This window comes from Hakea prostrata, chromosome 2, assembly GCF_041222555.1.
Source record: "Hakea prostrata isolate BN-2017 chromosome 2, UWA_Hpros_2, whole genome shotgun sequence".
NCBI classification, from domain to species: Eukaryota; Viridiplantae; Streptophyta; class Magnoliopsida; order Proteales; family Proteaceae; genus Hakea; species Hakea prostrata.
Window position 1 is genome coordinate 789132 of NC_142601.1, and position 20903 is coordinate 810034.

At 40.1% G+C, this 20903-nt stretch overlaps 1 protein-coding gene across 2 annotated transcripts in view; it reads right to left on the reverse strand.

Moving 5' to 3' along the window:
* The window catches only part of LOC149023168 (uncharacterized), a 28765-nt gene extending 10189 nt beyond the window's left edge, over positions 1-18576 (reverse strand). Inside the window, exons 1-3 of one of the 2 annotated variants that reach the window (XM_089143722.1) lie at positions 18406-18576; positions 18245-18306; positions 17981-18071 (exon numbers count right to left, since the gene is read on the reverse strand). In XM_089143722.1, the coding sequence (XP_088999848.1) occupies positions 17981-18071; positions 18245-18306; positions 18406-18462 (210 nt within the window). In that variant the 5' untranslated portion in view covers positions 18463-18576. The remainder of the gene's footprint in view (positions 1-17980; positions 18072-18244; positions 18307-18405) is intronic. The other variant, XM_089143723.1, reaches the window with a different exon arrangement.
* Between the last annotated feature and the right edge of the window lie 2327 nt (positions 18577-20903).

The window sequence follows — 20903 nt, forward strand, 5'->3', positions numbered from 1 at the left end:
CTAGACATTATGATGCCACATTTGACCAAGACCCCTCCCTCTTCAAGCATCAAGGCATCTATCAAAGAAGCATTCCATATATGATTGCTAGAGGTAAAGAAAGCAATAGAGAGGAGGAAGCTAGGTTGGCAATCCAGCAAATTCATGCTATACAACAACATTGCAGCCAATGTAGCCAAAACACCATACTATCAGGGGATGATCAATGCAGTTGCTAGGGCAAGTGTAGGGGTTAAAGGCCCAACAGCTTGGGAAGTAATGAATAAATATTTACCAAAGGTGAAGTAGGAGGTGGAGGAATACGTTGGTTCATTGAAGGAAAGATGGACTACATATGGTGTTACTGTGATAGCTGATGGATGGACTGGTCCTACTAGACAATCCATCATTAATTTCATGTTGAGCTGCAATGGAAAGACATCCTTCCTTAAGTCAGTGAATGCCTTAGATAAAATCAAAGATGCTGACTACCTTTACAAGCTTCTTAGGCAGGTGGTCCTCGAGGTAGGGCCAAACAAAGTTGTCCAAATTGTCACAGATAACGGTGCTAACTTCAAAAAAGCTGGTGAAATGTTGATGAAGAAGAAGATCAGCAGGATCCACCTCTTTTGGACACCATGTGCAGCATGCTCAATTGATCTTATGTTGAAGGACTTGGGGAAAAGAAAGTCAATCAATGTTGTGGTTGACAGGGCTAGAAGGGTAAGTAATTTTATTTATAACCATGGTTATGTGCTGAAGATGATGAGGAACCATAGTAAGGGTGATCTAGTCAGACCTAGATTGACTAGATTCACCACCAACTATGTAGCTCTGAAAAGCTTCCAGAAGAAAGTGGTGGGTCTACGGCACATGTTTGCAAGTGAGGAGTGGTTTAATTGGTGTGGATCTAGCCATCCTGATGCAGTAGTAGTCCAACAAACCATTGTTGATGCTTCCTTTTGGAGGCAGCTGAATAGGACAGTGGGCATTTTAGAGCCTATTGTGTTTGTTTTAAGGATGATGGATTTGGAGAAGAAGCCCACAATGCCCCACATATATGCTGCCCTCCAGCAAATGAAAGAGTTGGTTAGAGTTGCTGCCCGTGGATCCTTCAAATCCTACGAGAGGATCATCAATGATAGATGGAAGATACACTTGATGCATCCTTTGCACTTGGCTGGTGAGTCACTTTTAAGTCTTTTAAGTTTTTGTTGTATACTTTAATTTACATTGTTAATTTGTTATAAATTATAATTTATAAACAAGTAAACAACCAAATCACTAACCAAATTTTTTATTTCCATAATACAAGCTTACTACCTCAACCCAAAGTACCATTCCAAGAATGATCTGGGCTTAATGTAAGGTTGATGAACGCAGTGCAAGACATGGTGGAGAAGCTTGTGTCAAATCCCGTCATGCAAGGGACAATCAATGGAGAGGTAGAACTTATTCAATTGTTTCTTCAACTTCTCGTATTAGTGCATATACATTAGTAAAACTATAAAAGTACAATAATTGAAGAATTGGTGTACAGATCAAGGAGTTCAGGGATGCCTCTAGGAGTTTTGGAAAGCCTTATGCGGTTGCAACTAGGCAAAAAAATGATTCTGGTAAATAGTCCATTACTATAAGTATAATTATGTAAGTGATAACTAATAACTGATAAGTTATATAAGTATTAAGATTTACTTGCCTAATGCATTCTTATATTTGGTTCTGCAGCTGATTGGTGGTTGCTATATGGAACTAGTTCGCCAAATCTCAAGGACATAGCAATTAAAGTACTCTCACAAACTTGTTCATCCTCTGGTTGCGAGAGGAACTGGAACACCTTCTCGCTCATCCATAGTAAGGTACAAAACAGATTGGGGAGTAAGAGGCTCGAGGACTTAGTGAATGTGCATTACAACATGAGATTGAGAGTAGGGCACATACAAGATGATATAGATGACGAAAATCGAGAACCGATTAAGTTGACTAATATATTCCACAACCCCCCCCCCGCAGAGGATGAGGAAGATGATGTCATATATCAGTGGGTTAGGGATCGAGGTGACCCAGTGCTGGATGGGCCAGGAGGGCAACCGGATCCTACCATTGTTGCTGCTATGGGCCCAAAGGTTGTGGCTGACCACGTGTCTTCTGATGAGGGTCAGGCTGCTGTAGCAGCATCAGTAGGACAAAGTGTACCATTTGTGGAGCCACCTGATCGACTTAAACCAACTGCGGTGACGTCTAGTAGTGGGAGTTTAGATGATGCCGATGATACCAAAGGGCCAAGTGGCCCAAGTCAGCCATCAAGTCATAAAGGCAGTCAGGCTGGTGGTGTTACTGGCGGAAGTCAGGGTCAACAAAGGGAGTCACCTCCACCAGATCCGAGTCATCCGACACATACAAGGCACAATTTCCCTATCTCTTGGACTTATACTAGGAGTAGGAAGAGCAGATCAAAACCAGGGGCAAACGAATGATGATGCGAGCATGCAGGATCTTGACTTGAACATGGGAAGTATGAGCCTAGATCATGGTCACAGTGGTTCACAACACCAAAGTTTGGACAGTTGACAGTCATCGGGGTATCTATACGGGGATCACAGCCCGGGTCAGATTACACTAGGTATTCTTCTTATGGAGATCGTGTTATTCCTCAAGACCCTGCACCTGAAGAGTACACATATGGGAGTGAAGGTGGGTTGTTAACTGAGTGATTTAGAAACCCCTACCCATATATTCAACAGCAACATGAACAACAACAATAGCAATGGCTCTTTCACCTAGCCACGATTGACGGTTATCCCAGAGTGCTATTATATTCTGACATGGAAACATATCGGTTCCATGTAAAATGATATGTGACATGTTATAGTGATGAGTTGACTTGGGAGTCATATGTGGCCACCGTTCAGAATCAGTTGATGCAAAATGCTGAGTGATACTCTTGCTGTTTGTAGACTTGTGGTCTTGTAACTTACAAGTTGTAAGTTGTAACTTTATGAGTTGTAAATTGTAATCTTGTAATTTTGTACTCTTGTGATTGTGAACTTATGGATTATGATTTATGACTTACTAAGAGTCTAAAACTTCTTATGGTTGTAAAATTTTGAAGACATTTAAGTTCTTTGATAGTTTGATGTGTAATGTTAATGTATTTGACACTTAATAATTGATAACTTGAATTACTTGATATCTCCACACTACATGTTGTCTAACCTTGCATTTCACAGCATTTTGATTTTACACATAGGGTCGACTTAGAAGACATACTTAGGATTATTTTCTCACAAATCTAAGGCCACCAATGTGTTCAAAAGCCCTTAAATAGGCTAAATACCAAGTTTCAGCCCAACCAGGACCCTAAAACCCACTGAGATGGGCTACCGAGATTACACTAGAATTTTGGTAGATCTTAACCGAGATCTCGCCATCTCGGACAAGATCTCTCTATTTTGGAATGATGAGATCTCGCTCGAGAGCGAGATCTCCCACCATGGTTGTAGAAATTATATTACATACATGCATAGAATCATCAGCATACATGAATTGTTTGATAAAACTGTAGCATATACAACAAATTAACAAAATACAATAACCAACCCGATCAGGTGATAGCTCATTTAAGGCATGAACAAAACAAAAATAAAAAAAGGGGAAGTTTGGAACTATTGGTAATGGCTCAAGCTTCACATTTTGTTGTTGACAAACACAGGGGTCCAGCAAAAGAGCTGGTTGAAGGCAAAGGAGTTTAGGAAATAGGGTGAAAATGGGGTATAATACCAAATACAAGAGAACTTAGCAAATATAGGTTGAAACCTAAGCTGTGAAACCAAGGCATAAAGGTCAAAACCTACAACTGAGATAGAGGATTTAATAAGGAATAATCAACTGAATGCTTTCAACCAATTTTGGTCAAAATTTTAGACTGTCTCACAAAACATTGTAATGAAACAAAATCTCCCAAGTTTCGTCTCAATTTTGAAAAATGCAGATATTTTGGTTAAAATTTTGACTGTTTTGGTAAAACTTTATTCCATGGTTCTAATAACAATTCCTTTCCCTAGTGCTTTCTTAGGATAGCAAAGGATACATATAATTGCCTCCCCATGTGCCGCCCTAGGAGAGGAAAGAAACTGGTCACCAAACTAACTAGGAAAGCAATGTTGAGTTGAGTCACTTTTAGGTAATTCAGTTTACCCACCAGTCTTCTATATCTTTGAGGATCCTCAAATAGTTTTCCTTCCTCATAAACAAGCTGCACATTCTGATCCATAGGAGAATCTAAAGGTTTTGATCTAAGCATTCCTATCCCAATAAGTAAACCCAGATCATACTTCCGCTGAGAAAGGAATACTCCCTTAATAGACTGAGCAACTTCCACACCCAAAAGATATTACAATTTTTCCAAATCTTCAGTCTGAAACTTTTGTTGGAGATATGTCTTTAGTTCATCTATCCCAACAAAATCATCACCAATAGTGATGCTGATGTCATCAATATACGTTATCAAGAAAATCTTCCTGTATGCAAAAGCCGATAGAATGCTAAATGATCATTACTTCACCAAAATAGCCCAAAGTTACATGCTACCTTAGCGAACCTGCCAAAACATTCTCGTGAAAACTGTTTAAGACCATACAAGAATTTCTTCAACGTGCATACTAGTCCATTAGTCTCCCCTTAAGCAATAAACCTTGAAGGTTGCTCCATATACACCTATTCCTGAAGGGTACCATGCAAGAAAACATTTTTAACATCTCAGTTGCCACAAGGCCACTAGCTAGTATTTGCTAGACATACTAAGAGTCTAACATAAGCAAGGAAGAAATTTCAGTCGAAATGGAAATTTCGACCTAAACTGGACATTTTTTATCTGACTCTTGGAAACTCAATTTCAAGCCGCATATGCACTCAAATTGATTTGGATTCTTGCATTCTACCTATTTCAAGCATAATAAACACTATAGAACTACTAGCTTACTAAAAAAACTACTGAAAATGTAACATCCAACTTTGCAAGTATATAGTACATTAGAGAAGAAGCGAGAATGTTATTAATTACCGGTCTATTGACTCTATTATATTCATCTCCCTCTTCCGTCTACACCCCATACAAATGACAATACAAGTCCCATGATGTTCGACCCACATGGTTTTGGACATAGTAAACAACTGCATCTCTGTACGTGGCCTCATCCACATGCATAAGATTTTCTGACAGTGGGAAGTTGTGAATCTCCAAACAAGGAACTGATGGTGGTGGGCCTTGTGGCTGTGAAATAGAGTGGAAGATCTGCTCAACAAATGAAAGAGCACCCTGGCTCTCAGGAGAAGGATAAGGTCCATAATGATAAGGTCCCAGTGCCTGACTCCGATAGGTGACAGTGGGAGGGACACCATAAGCTCCATAGGCGCTCCATAACCATAAGGCTCCACTAGTGGCTGACTAACCTGACCCTGAATCTGATAGCCAGGAAGGACAGTGACACCATATGGTTCATAACCATAAGTCGACTCGGTAGAACCAATACTCTCCACAGCAGTATCATATGAGGACTCTGCAGGCCTATGCCATCCGGATCCTCTGGAGGTGGAGGAGTCTCTAGCATCATCAATGCTCATCGATCATATAGATCCCACCAAGCTCTCGGCATCGGATGGACGGTAGGACCCATATGATGGTGTGTCCTCTGTGTTACAGTCGTGCTGTCTCTCCTTCCCCTTCCTCGAATATGTAGATGAAACATTTTGGCCTCGAGATGCAGTTCCAGTATGGTATGAATCCTATGTCGCATAGGTGAACTGACTCTTGCCCGTGAATCTCGGTGGTCGTCCTCCCCACCCTTGACTCTCACATCGTGATGGTGGTGGTGGTCTGTCCCTAGGATCAGCTGAATCCTGATCACGAGGTCCAACACCCACCTCATCCCCTCCATCATCGCCATCGTCATCATCACCACCATCGTCGTCATTGCCAGAGGCCTGAGTCACCTCATCCTCAATGTCGGACCAGACAATCAAATCCTCACTCCGGGTGGATGCACTTGGGTGAGGCACAAAGGGACGGGCGGGCTCTGCATGTGCACTCCCCTCCCTCACCATGAAGTCCTCTACATCAGCCCCCATCTCCTCTGCAATCTGTTTACTAGGACGACCTCCCTCCTCATCCAGCAATGGCTCTCCACTGTCCCTGATCCAGTCAACTACTAGGTTATCATCATCATCCCTCTCGAATATATCGGCCAACTCGATATTGGTACTCTCTCTGTCCATCCCCTGTCTAATATGATCCTCTCTCAGTCTCATATTATAGTGTAGGTAGACAAGGTCCTCTAAACGCTTCACACCCAATCGGTTGCGCCTCTTCGAGTGAATGAGGCTGAAGGTGCTCCAATTTTGCCCACAACCAGTGGCAAAACATGTCTGGGAGAGCACTTTGCTTGCAATCACACTCAAGTGGTGTGAGTCACGTCCAAATTGCAACCACCACTCAGCTGCAACAAACATAGACTCCAAGTCATTTTAATACTTAAATAACTAAATTAAAGATAGAACATAATTAAATGTATAATGAAATAAATAAATGAATGAACTTATCCGCAGGGACGGAATCCTGTCCCAATATGGCCACAGAACGACCGAAGCTCCCAGTGGCATCCCTAAATGCCTTTATCTAATATATAAAGAAAAAAAACAATAACTAGTTACTAATTACTACTTACTATGTTAATGACTTAGTATAAAACTATGAATTGTGAATATCAAATTATTTAATTCACTATCTCACCTCCATAAGAATGATTGCTTGTTTAGCTGGATCCGGTTCCAACTTCTCCACTACAGTTTGGACGGCATCCATCAAATCTTGCCTCATCCCAAGATTGTCCTTATAATGGTACTTGGGATTTAAATAGTATGTTGTGTAAGAAAAAGTATGTCATAAAAAGGAATAGTTAATGCTTAATAGTGTGATAACATAATGAAAATTAAATTAAATACTAGAGTTAACAACTCACCAGCCTTATGCAGTGGATGCTGCGACATAGACTGCCATCTAATATCAATGATTTGGAGGACTTTCTTGTTGCCGTGTGGGTGGACCTGAGCAACTTGTTGCTTCATCCTCTCTATTGCAGCAAATATGTGAGGTAGAGTAAGTTTTCTCTACTAATCTACCATCCTCAACACATGCACCACAGGCTCAAGCATCTTCACCACTATCCTCACATTGTGCCAGAAAGTCTCATCGAGTATGGTCAACTGTGCTCTCCTTCCTCCCACTGATGAAGAACCCTCCCAGTTAAACCACTCCTCTGATGCAAACATGCTCCTAAGGCCAGTCTTCCTACTCTCAAAGCTCTGCAATGCTATCCAATTAGTAGCAAATCTGGTTATGCCTGGCCTCACTAACTCACCCTGACACTTGTCCCTCATCATCCTTAATGCATAGGTGTGGTTATATATGAAGGTGCTAACATGTCGAGCTTGGTCCACGGTATTCTTCACAAGCTTGACCTTTCCAATCTCCTTCAACATTAAGTCAATGCAGTGAGCAGCACAAGGAGTCCAAAAGAGCCTATATCTGTCCATCCATCAAGGCATCAAGCCATCAATACAAAGTTATAAAGTGTACATGTATATGTGTAATGTAAATATATGTATTTACAAATGAAAATTAATACTATATGTTTAGATACCTGGAGTTCTCCTGCATCTTCAACCCAGCTTTCTTGTAGTTGGAGCCATTATCAGTCACAATTTGAACCACATTTTCCACTCCAACCTCCTTCACCACTTGCTTCAATAATGTGTAAATGTATTTTGCATCCTTCTTCTCACCGGATGCATCTACTAACTTGAGGAATACTGTCCTCCCATCACAATTCAACATGAAATTGATGATGGACTGTCTAGTGGGACCATTCCAACCATCAGCCATCACAGTCACTCCATAATGATTCCACATGGGCTTTAATCCCTTAATGTACTCATTTATGTCCTCTTTATGCTTAGGCAAATAGACATTATATATCTCATATGGAGTGGGGCCCTGTACACCATTCTCAACCCTGTCTATCTCCTCAATCATATCTCTATAGTAGGGTCTCTGGGCTGTATGTGCTGGAATACTATGGTAATAAACCCATTTGGAAAAAGTCATCCCCACTTTTTCCTTCACACTCCCCCATAAGTGCTTCAACTTTCTTTGTTTATGCTCAGGCCTCGCAAATAGGGCCGGATCATTGCGAAGAATCTCAAGATCCGAATCTGTAGGATGTGCTGACGAAGCTCGACCCCTTGAAGGGGCCCGTGGGATAGGAGCCTCCTGCCTCACACTCTGAGTCCTCCTCATAGGGACTTGGGAGCCACCTGTGCCTCCCATACCTATTGGCTCTCTAGAGGACCCACAACCCAAACCCCTCTGTTGCCTCCTCATGTCATCAATCCTTTGTTGCTCCCTACTCATCATCATCGCCCTCCTCAGCTGATCGGCCTCTAGATCAAGGTCACACTCTCCTGGCTCATTCATACCATAATCCTCGGGATCTGGAAGGTCATCTTAGCATGCATCCTCGAACTCATCCCTCTGTATTCTCTTCTCTTTCCTCTTTTGCTTTCCACCACTAATATATGAGACCATTGCCTTCTTGACCTCTACGGGCACCTTTGGGCACCCTATTACATCCCTGTTGCCATCAGCTAGATGCACCTTTAATCTAGTGGCCCCACCTCATCCTATTTGTTTCTTACAATAATTACACTCGCTCTACCTTCTATCAGCTGTCAGTAGCCTCCTGTGTTGCCAAGCTATGTCTGACATCTTTCAAAGAGAGTGCTTAATACAAGAAATACATACTAAATATCTTGAAAAGCTCCACAATATGCTCCAAAAATGACATACATGCTTCAAATAATAACCTCCTATTTTTAAATATAATATATATATAAGTTTTTTTTAAATTAAAAATAATTTTAAAATATATAAAATACACACAAACTATCTTAAAAATATCCACAACATGCTCCAAAAATTGCATACATGCTTCCACTAATACTCTGCTATTTTTAAATTTAAAACAGAAATTAATTAGTTTTTTAATATTTAAATTTTTTTAATTATTTAAATATATATTAAATACAGTAAAACTACATAATTAACAGAAGAAAAAAAATTAATTCAACACCATCACAGCAATATGTGTCTCAACTCTCACATACATTAATTTGAAGCTTATACATGTACTATACATATACATTTTTAACAATATACATAATTTAGTAAATAATTTTTAAAAACAGAAAGGAAAAAAAAATAGTAGGAAGAATCAAAAAATAATTTTGACACTACTAATTCATAGATCAACAACACTCTAAAGTAACATATATAAATTTGGAAGCAGTCTAAGATGATTTAAGGCACAAATGAAACAAAAATCAAAAAATTAGGAAGTTGGTTACTCACCTTGCAAGATTTTAGAAAATGCACAAATGGAGGAGCAAATCTAGTGTTTGAAGGAAATGGAGTTGTAGAAATTAGGTGTAAAGAGGGATGAAAGCAAGAGAAATCAAAAATAGGTTGAAATCTCCAGGGCGATATCGCTCGGTAGCGTCAAAATGGCTCGGTAGGTCGAAACTGGCTTGATTTTGGTCATTTTAAAACATGCGGAAGTATCATTTCGGCCCGATATAAATTTCGACTCGTATCGACCGAAATATCGGTCGATACAAAACGATATATGACACATTTGGTGCCTGTACCTGTATTTCGTTTCGATTTGGAATTTTGCAAACATTTAGGTCAAAATTTCAACCATTTCGATCGAATTTTTTTTCCATGAACACAAGTAAGCTTCGCCACAGGAGAGAACGTATCTAGATAGTCAACTCCGTAAATCTGGCATACCCTTTCACAGCCCCTTTTGCTTTTAGGTGAGCAAGGAAACCATAAAGATTGACTTTGACAATAAATGCCAATCGACAACAATCTGCAAACCATGGAAAAAAATTCGATCGAAATGGTCGAAATTCGACCGAAATGCCTGCAAAATTCCAAATCGAAACGAAATGTATCATGTATCGTTTCGTATCCACCGATATTTCGGTTGATACGAGTCGATATTTCGGCCCGATACCCACGACACTTCCACAGGCTTTAAAATATCCAAACCGAGGCTTATTTCGACCTTTACCGTCATTTCAAGCAGTACCGAGCGATATCGCCCTGGAGATTTCAACCTCCTTTTGAAGATTTTGCTGATTTCTCTTGCTTTCATCCCCTTCTACACCTAATTTCTAGTATTCCATTTCCTTCAAACACTTGATTTGCTCCTCCATTTGTGCATTTTCTCAAATCTTGAAAGGTGAGTAACCAACTTCTTCATTTTTTTATTTTTATTTCATTTGTGCCTTAAATCATGTTAGATTGCTTCCAAATTTATATATGTTTACTTTAGAGTGTTGATCTATGAATTTGTAGTGTCAAAATTATTTTTTTATTCTTCCTACTATTTTTTTATTTTTCTGTTATTAAAAATTATTTACTAATTATGTATATTACTAAAAATGTATATGTATAGTACATGTATAAGCTTCGAATGAATGTATGTGAGAGTTGAGACACCATATTGCTGTGATGGTGTTGAATTAGTTTTTTTTTCTGTTAATTATGTAATTTTACTGTATTTAATATATACTTAAATAATTAAAAAATATTTAAATATTAAAAAAATCAATTAATTTCTGTTTTAAATTTTAAAATAGCGGAGTATTAGTGGAAGCATGTATACAATTTTTGGAGCATGTTGTGGATATTTTTAAGATAGTTTGTGTGTATTTTATATATTTTAAAATTATTTATATATTAAAAAATACTTATATAGTTATACATTTTTTTTTTTATTTAAAAATAGGAGGTTATTATTAGAAGCATGTATGTCATTTTTGGAGCATATTGTGGAGCTTTTCAAGATACTTAGTGTGTGTTTATTGTATTAGGCACTCTATTTTAAAGATGTCAGACATAGCTTGGGAAACATGGGAGGCCACTGACAGCTGATAGGAGGAAGAGCGAGTGTAATTATTGTAAGAAACAAATAGGAGGAGGTGGGGCCACTAGATTGAAGGTGCATCTAGCTAGTGGCAACAGGGATGTAACAGGGTGCCCAAAGGTGCTCGTAGAGGTCAAGAGGGCAATGGCCTCATATATTAATTGTACAAAGCAAAAGAGGAAAGAGAAGAGAACACAGAGGGATGAGTTCGAGGATGCCTGCTTAGATGACCTTCCAGATCCTGAGGGTTATGGTAGGGATGAGCTAGGAGACAATGACCCTGATCCAGAGGCCGATCAGCTGAGGAGGGCGATGATGATGAGTAGGGAGCAACAGAGGATTGATGACATGAGGAGGCAACAGAGGGGTCTGAGTTGTGGGTCCTTTAGAGAGCCAGTAAGTATGGGAGGCACAGGTGGCTCCCAAGTCCCTATGAGGAGGTCTCAGAGTGTGAGGCAGGAGGCCTCCTATCCCACGGGCCCCAACAAGGGGTCGAGCTTCCTCAGCACATCCTACAGATCCGGATCTTGAGAAAATGGGGATAGCTTTCTCCAAAATCCGGCCCTATTTGCGAGGCCTGAGCATAAACAGAGAAAGTTGAAACACTTATGGGGGAGTGTGAAGGAGAAAATGGGGATAGCTTTCTCCAAATAAGCGCATCACCATAGTGTTCCAGCACATACAGCCCAGGGGCCCTACTACAGAGATATGATTGAGCAGATAGGCAAGGCTGGGAGTGGTGTACAGGGCCCCACTCCATATGAGATATATAATGTCTATTTGCCTAAGCATAAAGAGGACATAAATGAGTACATTAAGGGATTAAAGCCCATGTGGAATCATTATGGAGTGACTGTGATGGCTGATGGTTGAAATGGTCCCACTAGACAGTCCATCATCAATTTCATGTTGAATTGTGATTGGAGGACAGTGTTCCTCAAGTCAGTAGATGCATCTGGTGAGAAAAATGATGCAAAATACATTTACAAATTATTGAAGCAAGTGATGAAGGAGGTTGGAGTGGAAAATGTGGTTCAAATTGTGACTAATAATGGCTCCAACTACAAGAAAGCTAGGTTGAAGATGCAGGAGAACTCCAGGCATCTAAACATATAGTATTAATTTTCATTTGTAAATACATATATTTACATTACACATATACATGTACACTTTATAACTTTGTATTGATGGCTTGATGCCTTGATGGATGGACAGATATAGGCTCTTTCGGACTCCTTGTGCTGCTCACTGCATTGACTTAATGTTGAAGGAGATTGGAAAGGTCAAGCTTGTGAAGAATACCGTGGACCAAGCTCGACATGTTAGGACCTTCATATATAACCACACCTATGCATTAAGGATGATGAGGGACAAGTGTCAGGGTGAGTTAGTGAGGCCAGGCATAACCAAAGTTGCTACTAATTGGATAGCACCGCAGAGCTTTGAGAGTAGGAAGACTGGCCTTAGGAGCATGTTTGCATCAAAGGAGTGGTTTAACTAGGAGGGTTCTTCATCAGTGGGAGGAAGGAGAGCACAGTTGACCATCCTCGATGAGACTTTCTGGCACAATGTGAGGATAGTGGTGAATGTGTTGAGGATGGTAGATCAACAGAGAAAACCTACTCTACCACACATATTTGTTGCAGTAGATAGGATGAAGCAACAAGTTGCTCAGGTCCACCCACGCGGCAATAAGAAAGTCCTTCAAATCATCAACAGTAGATGGGAGTCTATGTTGCAGCATCCATTGCATAAGGCTGGTGAGTTGTTAAGTCTAGTATTTAATTTAATTTTCATTATGTTATCACACTATTAAGCATTAACTATTCCCTTTTATGACATACTTTTTCTTACACAGCATATTATTTAAATCCCAAGTACCATTACAAGGACAATCTTGGGATGAGGCAAGATTTGATGGATGCTATCCAAACTGTAGTGGAGAAGTTCAAACCGGAAACAGCTAAACAAGCAATCATCCTTATGGAGGTGAGATAGTGATTTGAATCATTTGATATTCACAATTCGTAGTTTTATACTAAGTCATTAACCTAGTAACTAGTTATTGTTTTTTCTCTTTATATATTAGATAAAAGGCTTTTAGGGATGCCACTGGGAGCTTCGGTCATGCTGTGGCCGTATCGTGACGGGAAACCGCCCCTCCGGGTAAGTTCATTCATTTATTTCATTATACATTTAATTATTATATTCTATCTTTAATTTAGTTATTTAAGTATTAAAATGACTTGGAGTCTATGTTTGTTGCAGCTGAGTAGTGGTTGCAATTTGGACGTGACTCTCACCACTTGAGTGTGATTGCAAGCAAAGTGGTCTCCCAGACATGTTTTGCCACTGGTTGTGAGCGAAATTGGAGCACCTTCAGCCTCATTCACTCGAAGAGGCGCAACCAATTGGGTGTGAAGCGTCTAAAGGACCTTGTCTACATACACTATAATATGAGACTGAGAGAGGATCATATTAGACAGGGGATGGATAGAGAGAGCACCAATATCGAGTTGGCCAACATATTTGAGATGGATGATGATAACCCAATAGTTGACTGGATCAGGGATAGTGGAGACGGATTGCTGGATGAGGAGGGAGGTCTTCCCAATAGTCAGATTGCAGAGGAGATGGGGGCTGATGTGGGGGACTTCATGGCCTTGGAAGGGAGGCCACATGCAGAGCCCGCCCGTCCCTTCGTGCCACACCCTAGTGCATCCACCCAGAGTAAGGATTTGATTTTCTGGTCCGACACTGAGGATGAGGTGACTCAGGCCTCCGGCCATGACGACGATGGTGGTGATGATGACGATGGCGATGACAGTGATGATGGAGGGGATGAGGAGGGTGTGGGACCTCGTGATCAGGATTCAGCTGATCCTAAGGATCAGACCACCACCACCAGTACGTGAGAGTCAAGGGGGGGAGGACGACCACCGAGATTCACAAGAGAGAGTCAGTTCACCCACGCGACACAGGATTCAGACCATACTGGAACTGCATCTCGAGGCAAAAATGTTTCCTCTACATATTCGAGGAAGGGGAAGGGGAGACAGCACGGCTGGAGCACAGAGGACACGCCATCATATGGGTCCTACCGTCCATCCGATGCCGAGAGCTTGGTGGGATCTATGAGATCGATGAGCATTGATGATGCTAGAGACTCCTCCACCTCCAGAGGATCCGGATGGCATAGGCCTGCAGAGTCCTCATATGATACTGATGTGGAGAGTATTGGTTCTACCGAGTCGACTTATAGTTATGGACCATATGGTGTCCCTCCTGGCTATCAGATTCAGGGTCAGGCCAGTCAGCCACGACTGGAGCCTTATGGTTATGGAGCGGCCTATGGAGCTTATGGTGTCCCTCCCACTGTCGATTATCGGAGTCAGCCACTGGGACCTTATCAGTATCCTTATCCTTCTCCTAGTCCTGAGAGTCAAGGTGCTCTTTCATTTGTTGAGCAGATCTTCCACACTATTCCACAGCCACAAGGCCCACCACCACCAGTTCCTTTGGAGATTCACAACTTCCCACCATTAGGGAATCTTATGCATGTGGATGAGGCCACATACAGAGATGCAGTTCTTGACTATGTCCAAAAGGACCAAAACTATATGGGCGGGGGCAAACATTATGGGAGTTATATTGTCATTTGTATGGGGTGCAGACGGAAGAGGAAGACCTTGAGGCTTGAATAGAATAGACTTGTAAGTAATAACATTCCCGCTTCTTCTCTGATTCATGTACTATATACTTTGAATGTTGGATGTTACATTTTCAGTAGTTTTTTAGTAAACTAGTAGTTTTATAGTGTTTATTATGCTTGAAATAGCTAGTATGCAAAAATCCAAATCAATTTGAGTGCATTTGAGGCTCGAAATTGAGTTTTCAAGATTCAGGAAAAAAGTATCCAATTTCGGTCGAAATGTTCATATCGATCGAAATTTTTACCTTGCTGCAAACTCTCCTAGAGCTAATGGAACAAGATACCAGGTTTCATTCTGCTTTAAAGCGGAGAGTTCTTCTTTTATAGCTATCCTCCATCAAAGATCAGATAATGCTTCTACCATAGGCTTAGGTAGGGGATGAGCATTATCAGTAGATAAAAAGAATCATAGGAAAGGGAAAAGAAGAATAAGAAATATAGTTAGCAACAGGATGCTAAGTATAACTACAGATAGTTTTTCTGTGAGCTATAAGTATATCAAGATCTAAAGTTATTGGGGCAAGAGGAGTATTTGTAGAAGGATTTGCATCAGAGGTCGTGTAGAGTCAGCAAGTGACGGAGGAGGAGCAATTGCATGAGGACACATTGTATACACCTATATCTAGACATCTGGAGGTTGGGTTGAGACTTGAGGCAAAACCTGTGGAAAAGAATGAACCACACTAATAAGGAGTTAACTGTCCAATTCACTAGATGAAACAAAGTGGATAACAACCGAGTGGATCCAAAAAAAGATACATCCGCAATAACAATATTTTTGCAGGACTAGTAAATAACGGCGATACCCTTTTTGAGTTTAAGAACACCCAAGAAATATGCATTTCAAAGCCCTAAGATCTAATTTGGAGAATCTAGGACGATGACCTTGGATAAAACATACGCAACCAAAAATATAACGTGGAATAGGAAATAATGAGGTAGGATGGAACAAGACAGAATAAGGAATACCTCCTCGTATAATGGATGAAGCCATGTGGTCAAAATAGCATCAATTCAGAAAACTTTAGGAAACTTCACTTCAAACATCAAGGACCTGATGACCTCCATCAAGTGGCAATTTTTCCTTTGTGCTACACCATTTTTGTTGTGGTGTATCAAAACAGGAAGACTCATAAAGCATACCTCTTTAGGTCATAAACTCATAAATGGGGTTGAGAAGTAGCTTCTTGCATTATCACTAAGCAAGACATTCACATCAAATTGGGTTTTGATTTCAGATATAAATGCACAACATTCAGAAAATAGCGAAGAAGAATTCTTCATTAAATATAACCAAGTGACCTAAAATGGTATTCAACAAATGTCACAAAATATTTGAATCCCAAGTTCCCAACCTTGAAGAAACAAGGCAAGTCCCCTAAACATCAGAATGTACTAATGCAAATGGAAAAACAGACTTATTAATAATTCTGGGAGGGGTAACTCACATGGTGGGGTTTCCCAAATAGACATAACTCACATTCAAACTAGATAGAGACTAAAACGTGGCATCTAACTTCTTTAAACATTCCAAGGAGGGGTAACTCACATGGTGGGGTTTCCCAAATAGACATAACTCACGTTCAAAACTAGATAGAGACTAAGAAGTGGGATCTAACTCCTTTAAACATTCCAAGGACGGGTGATCAAGGCGGCAATGGATTTAATGCAGAGAAGCAACACTAGCACAAGCAATAGGAGACCCAGTATCCTCAAGCAAGTACAACCCTCCTGACTCACATCCTCTACCAATGCTACTCTTTGGGGCAAGATCCTGAAAAACACAAGAATCAGGGTAATAAAATAACTGAACAGTTAAAATTTTTGGTAAGCTTACTTGTAGAAATGAGATTAAACGGAAAATTAGGAAGGTAGACTGATGTCACAGACATGGTTTGGTTTGGTGGCATTGTCCTTTAACTTTTGCTAAAGACCCATTGATGTAACAAGGTTCAGTAGGACCAAGAAGGCCTGAAATTTGGGCCCAAGACAGGCACCTAGGTTTGCGCAACTAGGCCTGGCTGAATGCCCTAAGGGGTATTGATGTAAATCTAGACTTAGGTTTTAGAGTATTTTGGAAATTTCTTAAATCTGAGGGCTGCCAGGAATGCCAGCAAAGAGGAAGGCTGATTCACAGTGTTTAGGGTATGCTTAAGGTTCCCAAATCCTGCTGTAATAGGTGATTTCAGATCAGAAATTTTAACTAAAATTCAAAACTAGGGTTAAGGTAACTTCGGGTAGGGTTAGGGAAGGGCCTGCACTTGCTCCCTTTGAAAGTTCTGGTCTTATTCATATGGTTCTGGAGCATGGGAAGGGCCTGAATTGTAATAGAGTTAGGTTTCAGACTTCAGAAATTCTGACTTCGCAGAAATTTCTACATTTAAAAATTTGCAGAAGTTTTTCTTAAGAAAGAAGATGATAAGCAGAATTTTTCTGGACTAATGAAACTATGCTGAATTGGGGATATAACTATAGGACTAACACAAATGGCTAGGTGCAATCCTAGGGGAACGGAAGAGAAGGCAAAAGGAGCTGTAGAAGAGGGGTTAACAGGGGTGGGGGTCTGCTACTATCACAGGGGCAATGTTAGCCAGTAAATCTAACGATCATGAGGGGCAATTTTAGCTCCCGTAAAAAGATTTTCAGCCATTATAAACCTGGTAAACCAAGTTGGAAGAATTACCGAATAAATTGGGTTAATCAGCGCTGGGCTAGGACAAAACTGGTTCTCTCCTAGCCAGGCTGAAACCCATGCAGGACGAAGCAGTTGCAGCACTTGTTTACAGTTGCTTATTTTGAGTTAGAATTTCTAGGCCTGCAAGCTTTTGGGAGATTATCTCAAGAATTAGTTATAGGAGGGTAATTATCTCCCCCATCTATAAATATCAGTGTAATTCGTTTGTAAAGGACACACTCACCAATCCAAGATGATTACACTCATCTTTTTTTTATCTTTCTCAATTTAGGAGTAGTTCTTCTGTTTCCTAAGCCATAGTAGGATGGCACAGGTTCACCAAGAAGGAATCCCACTAGTTTAGTTGCCTTCCCCCGAATGGCATCAAAATCCTTGATATGCTGACGCAGATAGAACTCAAACAGCTTGATTATCAGATTTCCCTTGGGGCATGGCAGCGCAAATCCAACAAGAAAGTGTGCAAACAAGTATCTTGAAAGGGAAAAAAGGGTAAATGACAAGGGTAGAGAATCGTAAGAGAATACAAAAATCAGAGAAAACCCATACCACATTGTGCAAATCGTTTTCTGGTATCCAAATGTATGGCTTCCCCTTCTTAAACATATACTTAACCGTGGAAGTGTGAATTTCCTCCTTGCTATCACCATCAAGAAGGACACCATATTAGTATATCCATAATTTTAAACGAGATTAAATACTTTCAATTACATAGTGCAGGACTCCAAAAGCACAACATAGGAGAAATGACTACTACGAATAAAAATATTGGCTTGGTTAATTCGTGCCACAATATTTCATGTTAAAGCTTACCTTCCTTTAGCATCAGCTTTGACAGTATTAAGACGGCCTTGCCAGTTTGCAGCCAATATGTTCTGTGAGTTTTAGTTTAACATTACCATCACAGATTGCACAGGCGAACCAGAAGAGAGATTAAAATGAAATCAAACATGATTTAGAGTAGAGAGGGTCACCGTGGATGATACCTTGCATTTCTCCGCAACTGTCAATAACGCCGCCTGTTTCTTCATCTCTCGGATCCGGATTTGTGAGTTCACTGCAACACACAACTAGCACCGAAGGTGAAAAGGGTTTAGGGGGTTTAAGGTGTCTCCAAGAGAAAATTTAAGAGCATTTGACGCGCTTCTCATGTTCCCGTGGCAAAACCGCGAAACTACCCTCACAGTGCACAGGTGATTGATGTTCGCGTTCGCATCAGACGGTTGAAGCTGGAGAGCGCTCCAGCCGTCCGATGTGCGCAACACTCAGCTTCGAGGATCTCGAGATGTTCAATTCTATGTGTCTAAAGGCATGTTTGGTTACATGGGTCTAGAGATTTCAAACATCTAGAGATTTCAAATCTATGGAGTCATAATTTTTAAAATTAAATATTTGGTTGTGAAATGAAATTTGTGGATTCATCATAAAAAACTATTTGATCGACGTGATTTTTGTGAATGTGCAAATGTATAGCTTTTTTGAAATCTTTGGATTCACCCCTACCATAAATCTACAAATTCACGTAGTGTAAAAATGGAATCCGATTTCATGAACTGGAAATTTTACAACCAAACGGGTATAACCAAATCATGAACCAGATTTGAAATCTCTTGATTTAAGTAACCAAACAGGCCCTAAAGCAGTTTGGTTTTCAAGCCCTCTCGGTTTTAAAGGGGGTGATGTGGACCTATCCTTCACATCCAGGCTTGACATGATTATGAACAATAATTTTTCTACTAAAAGAGAGAGAATCGAGTTCATAACAACTTGCACATTCATTTGTTGGAAGATCTGGAAAGCCCGGTGTTTGTGAAATTTAAAAGTACCCACATGTCGTGTTGTTCGGCCCCCAGGAGATATGCCACTTAGAATTGAACTTCTTAATAGTAACGCGATAGTGGAATTATTCAATTTTTTTGTTAACTAATTAACTAAACTAAACGATCCTAATCTATATGTCTAATGCAATCGAATTAAAACGAAAAATAAATGGGTAATTTTCATCTGGACCCCCGAGGTTTGGTCCATGTCATTTTTAGCAAATAAATAGACACTGCATCGCCCCCCGAAGATTCAATAAGATCAAAAAGGACAAGGAAGACCAAAAACCACACGCTATCTACGAAGATTTAGACACAGGATCATTCCAATCGGATGAACATAAACCATCGAAAAATACCATCTAAGCAACCTCATCCCATCTCCATCATGACGCGCCACCCGCCCTTCAACCCCAACAATTCAACCCAGGAAGTTCATCCGAGCCATAAGATTTATGAAGATAGCATGATTAGCTGAGATCTTGGCAACATAAACTAAGATTCGCGCGGAACGATTCAAATCCCAAACAGAACCAAATAGACCAAACCGAGAGACGCAAGAACACCGATTGATACAGACAACCTAAAAGAAAGCGAGATCGACCTCCAATGAAGCGCGTAAGAGAATCCAAAAACACGACTAGAACTATGTAAAAACCCTAATAATAAAAAATTCGTCAAAATCTAACAAATCGAAGGCAACAAGAACAAAGCAAAGAAAAAGTAAAAGTGATAATTATCAATAAAAATAGAAAGAGCCACGAGATAAGAGCGAAAGACGCATTGTAATTAGGGATAAATGGATAATCATCGAACTATGCGGCGATATGTAAATCACACACGACTCTAGAGAGTTAAATAAAAGTGAAAAAAAATGAAACAATCTGCAATAGCAAACTAAAATCCAATAAACAAGCCTCAAAAGAAGGCGAATAGTGTTACATGACTCTTCAGAGAGTTAAATTAAAAGTGAAAAAATAATTGAAGCAAGCAAAGCAAACTAAAATCCAAAAACAAGCCCAAAAGAAGGCCGAATAGTGTGTAACACGATCTCAACGAAATCATCACCGAGTTAAGAGGAAAATGGCAGAGATGGATGAAGGAGATGAGAGAGTAAAAGATGAGAGAGAATGGAGAATAGAAAGTGTAATATGGATTTAGGTTCATCCATAGAATGACCACATGTCTACAATCTTACGGTAGAATAGATGTGAGGGTATTGGTCATAAAAACCATAAATTGTCCAATGATCGGAATACCTCGGAGGCAGATCAAAGTGTCAAGACTAAAAATGACATGGACCAAACGGGGTCCAGATGAAAAACCCAAAATAAAAAACACAATCAAGCATAAATAAAAGACAGAAAAAAATGCGAACAATAACAAAGCAATAAACAAAGAAATAAACAAAGCAATAAAAGGAAAAGGAAATAGCAAAAGAGATCAACACCACCACGAAGCAGACGACCGGGCGAGATAATGAATGAAAGGCAGAAAGTAAATAACAAAAGTAAATAACAAAGCAATAAACAAAGCAATAAAAAGAAAAGGAAATAGCTAAAATGAGAACAACACCACCCCACGAAGCAAAGGCACGAGAGGCCCGAGCCGAGATGATTAATGAATAGGAAAAGTAAAAATAAAGCAAAAAC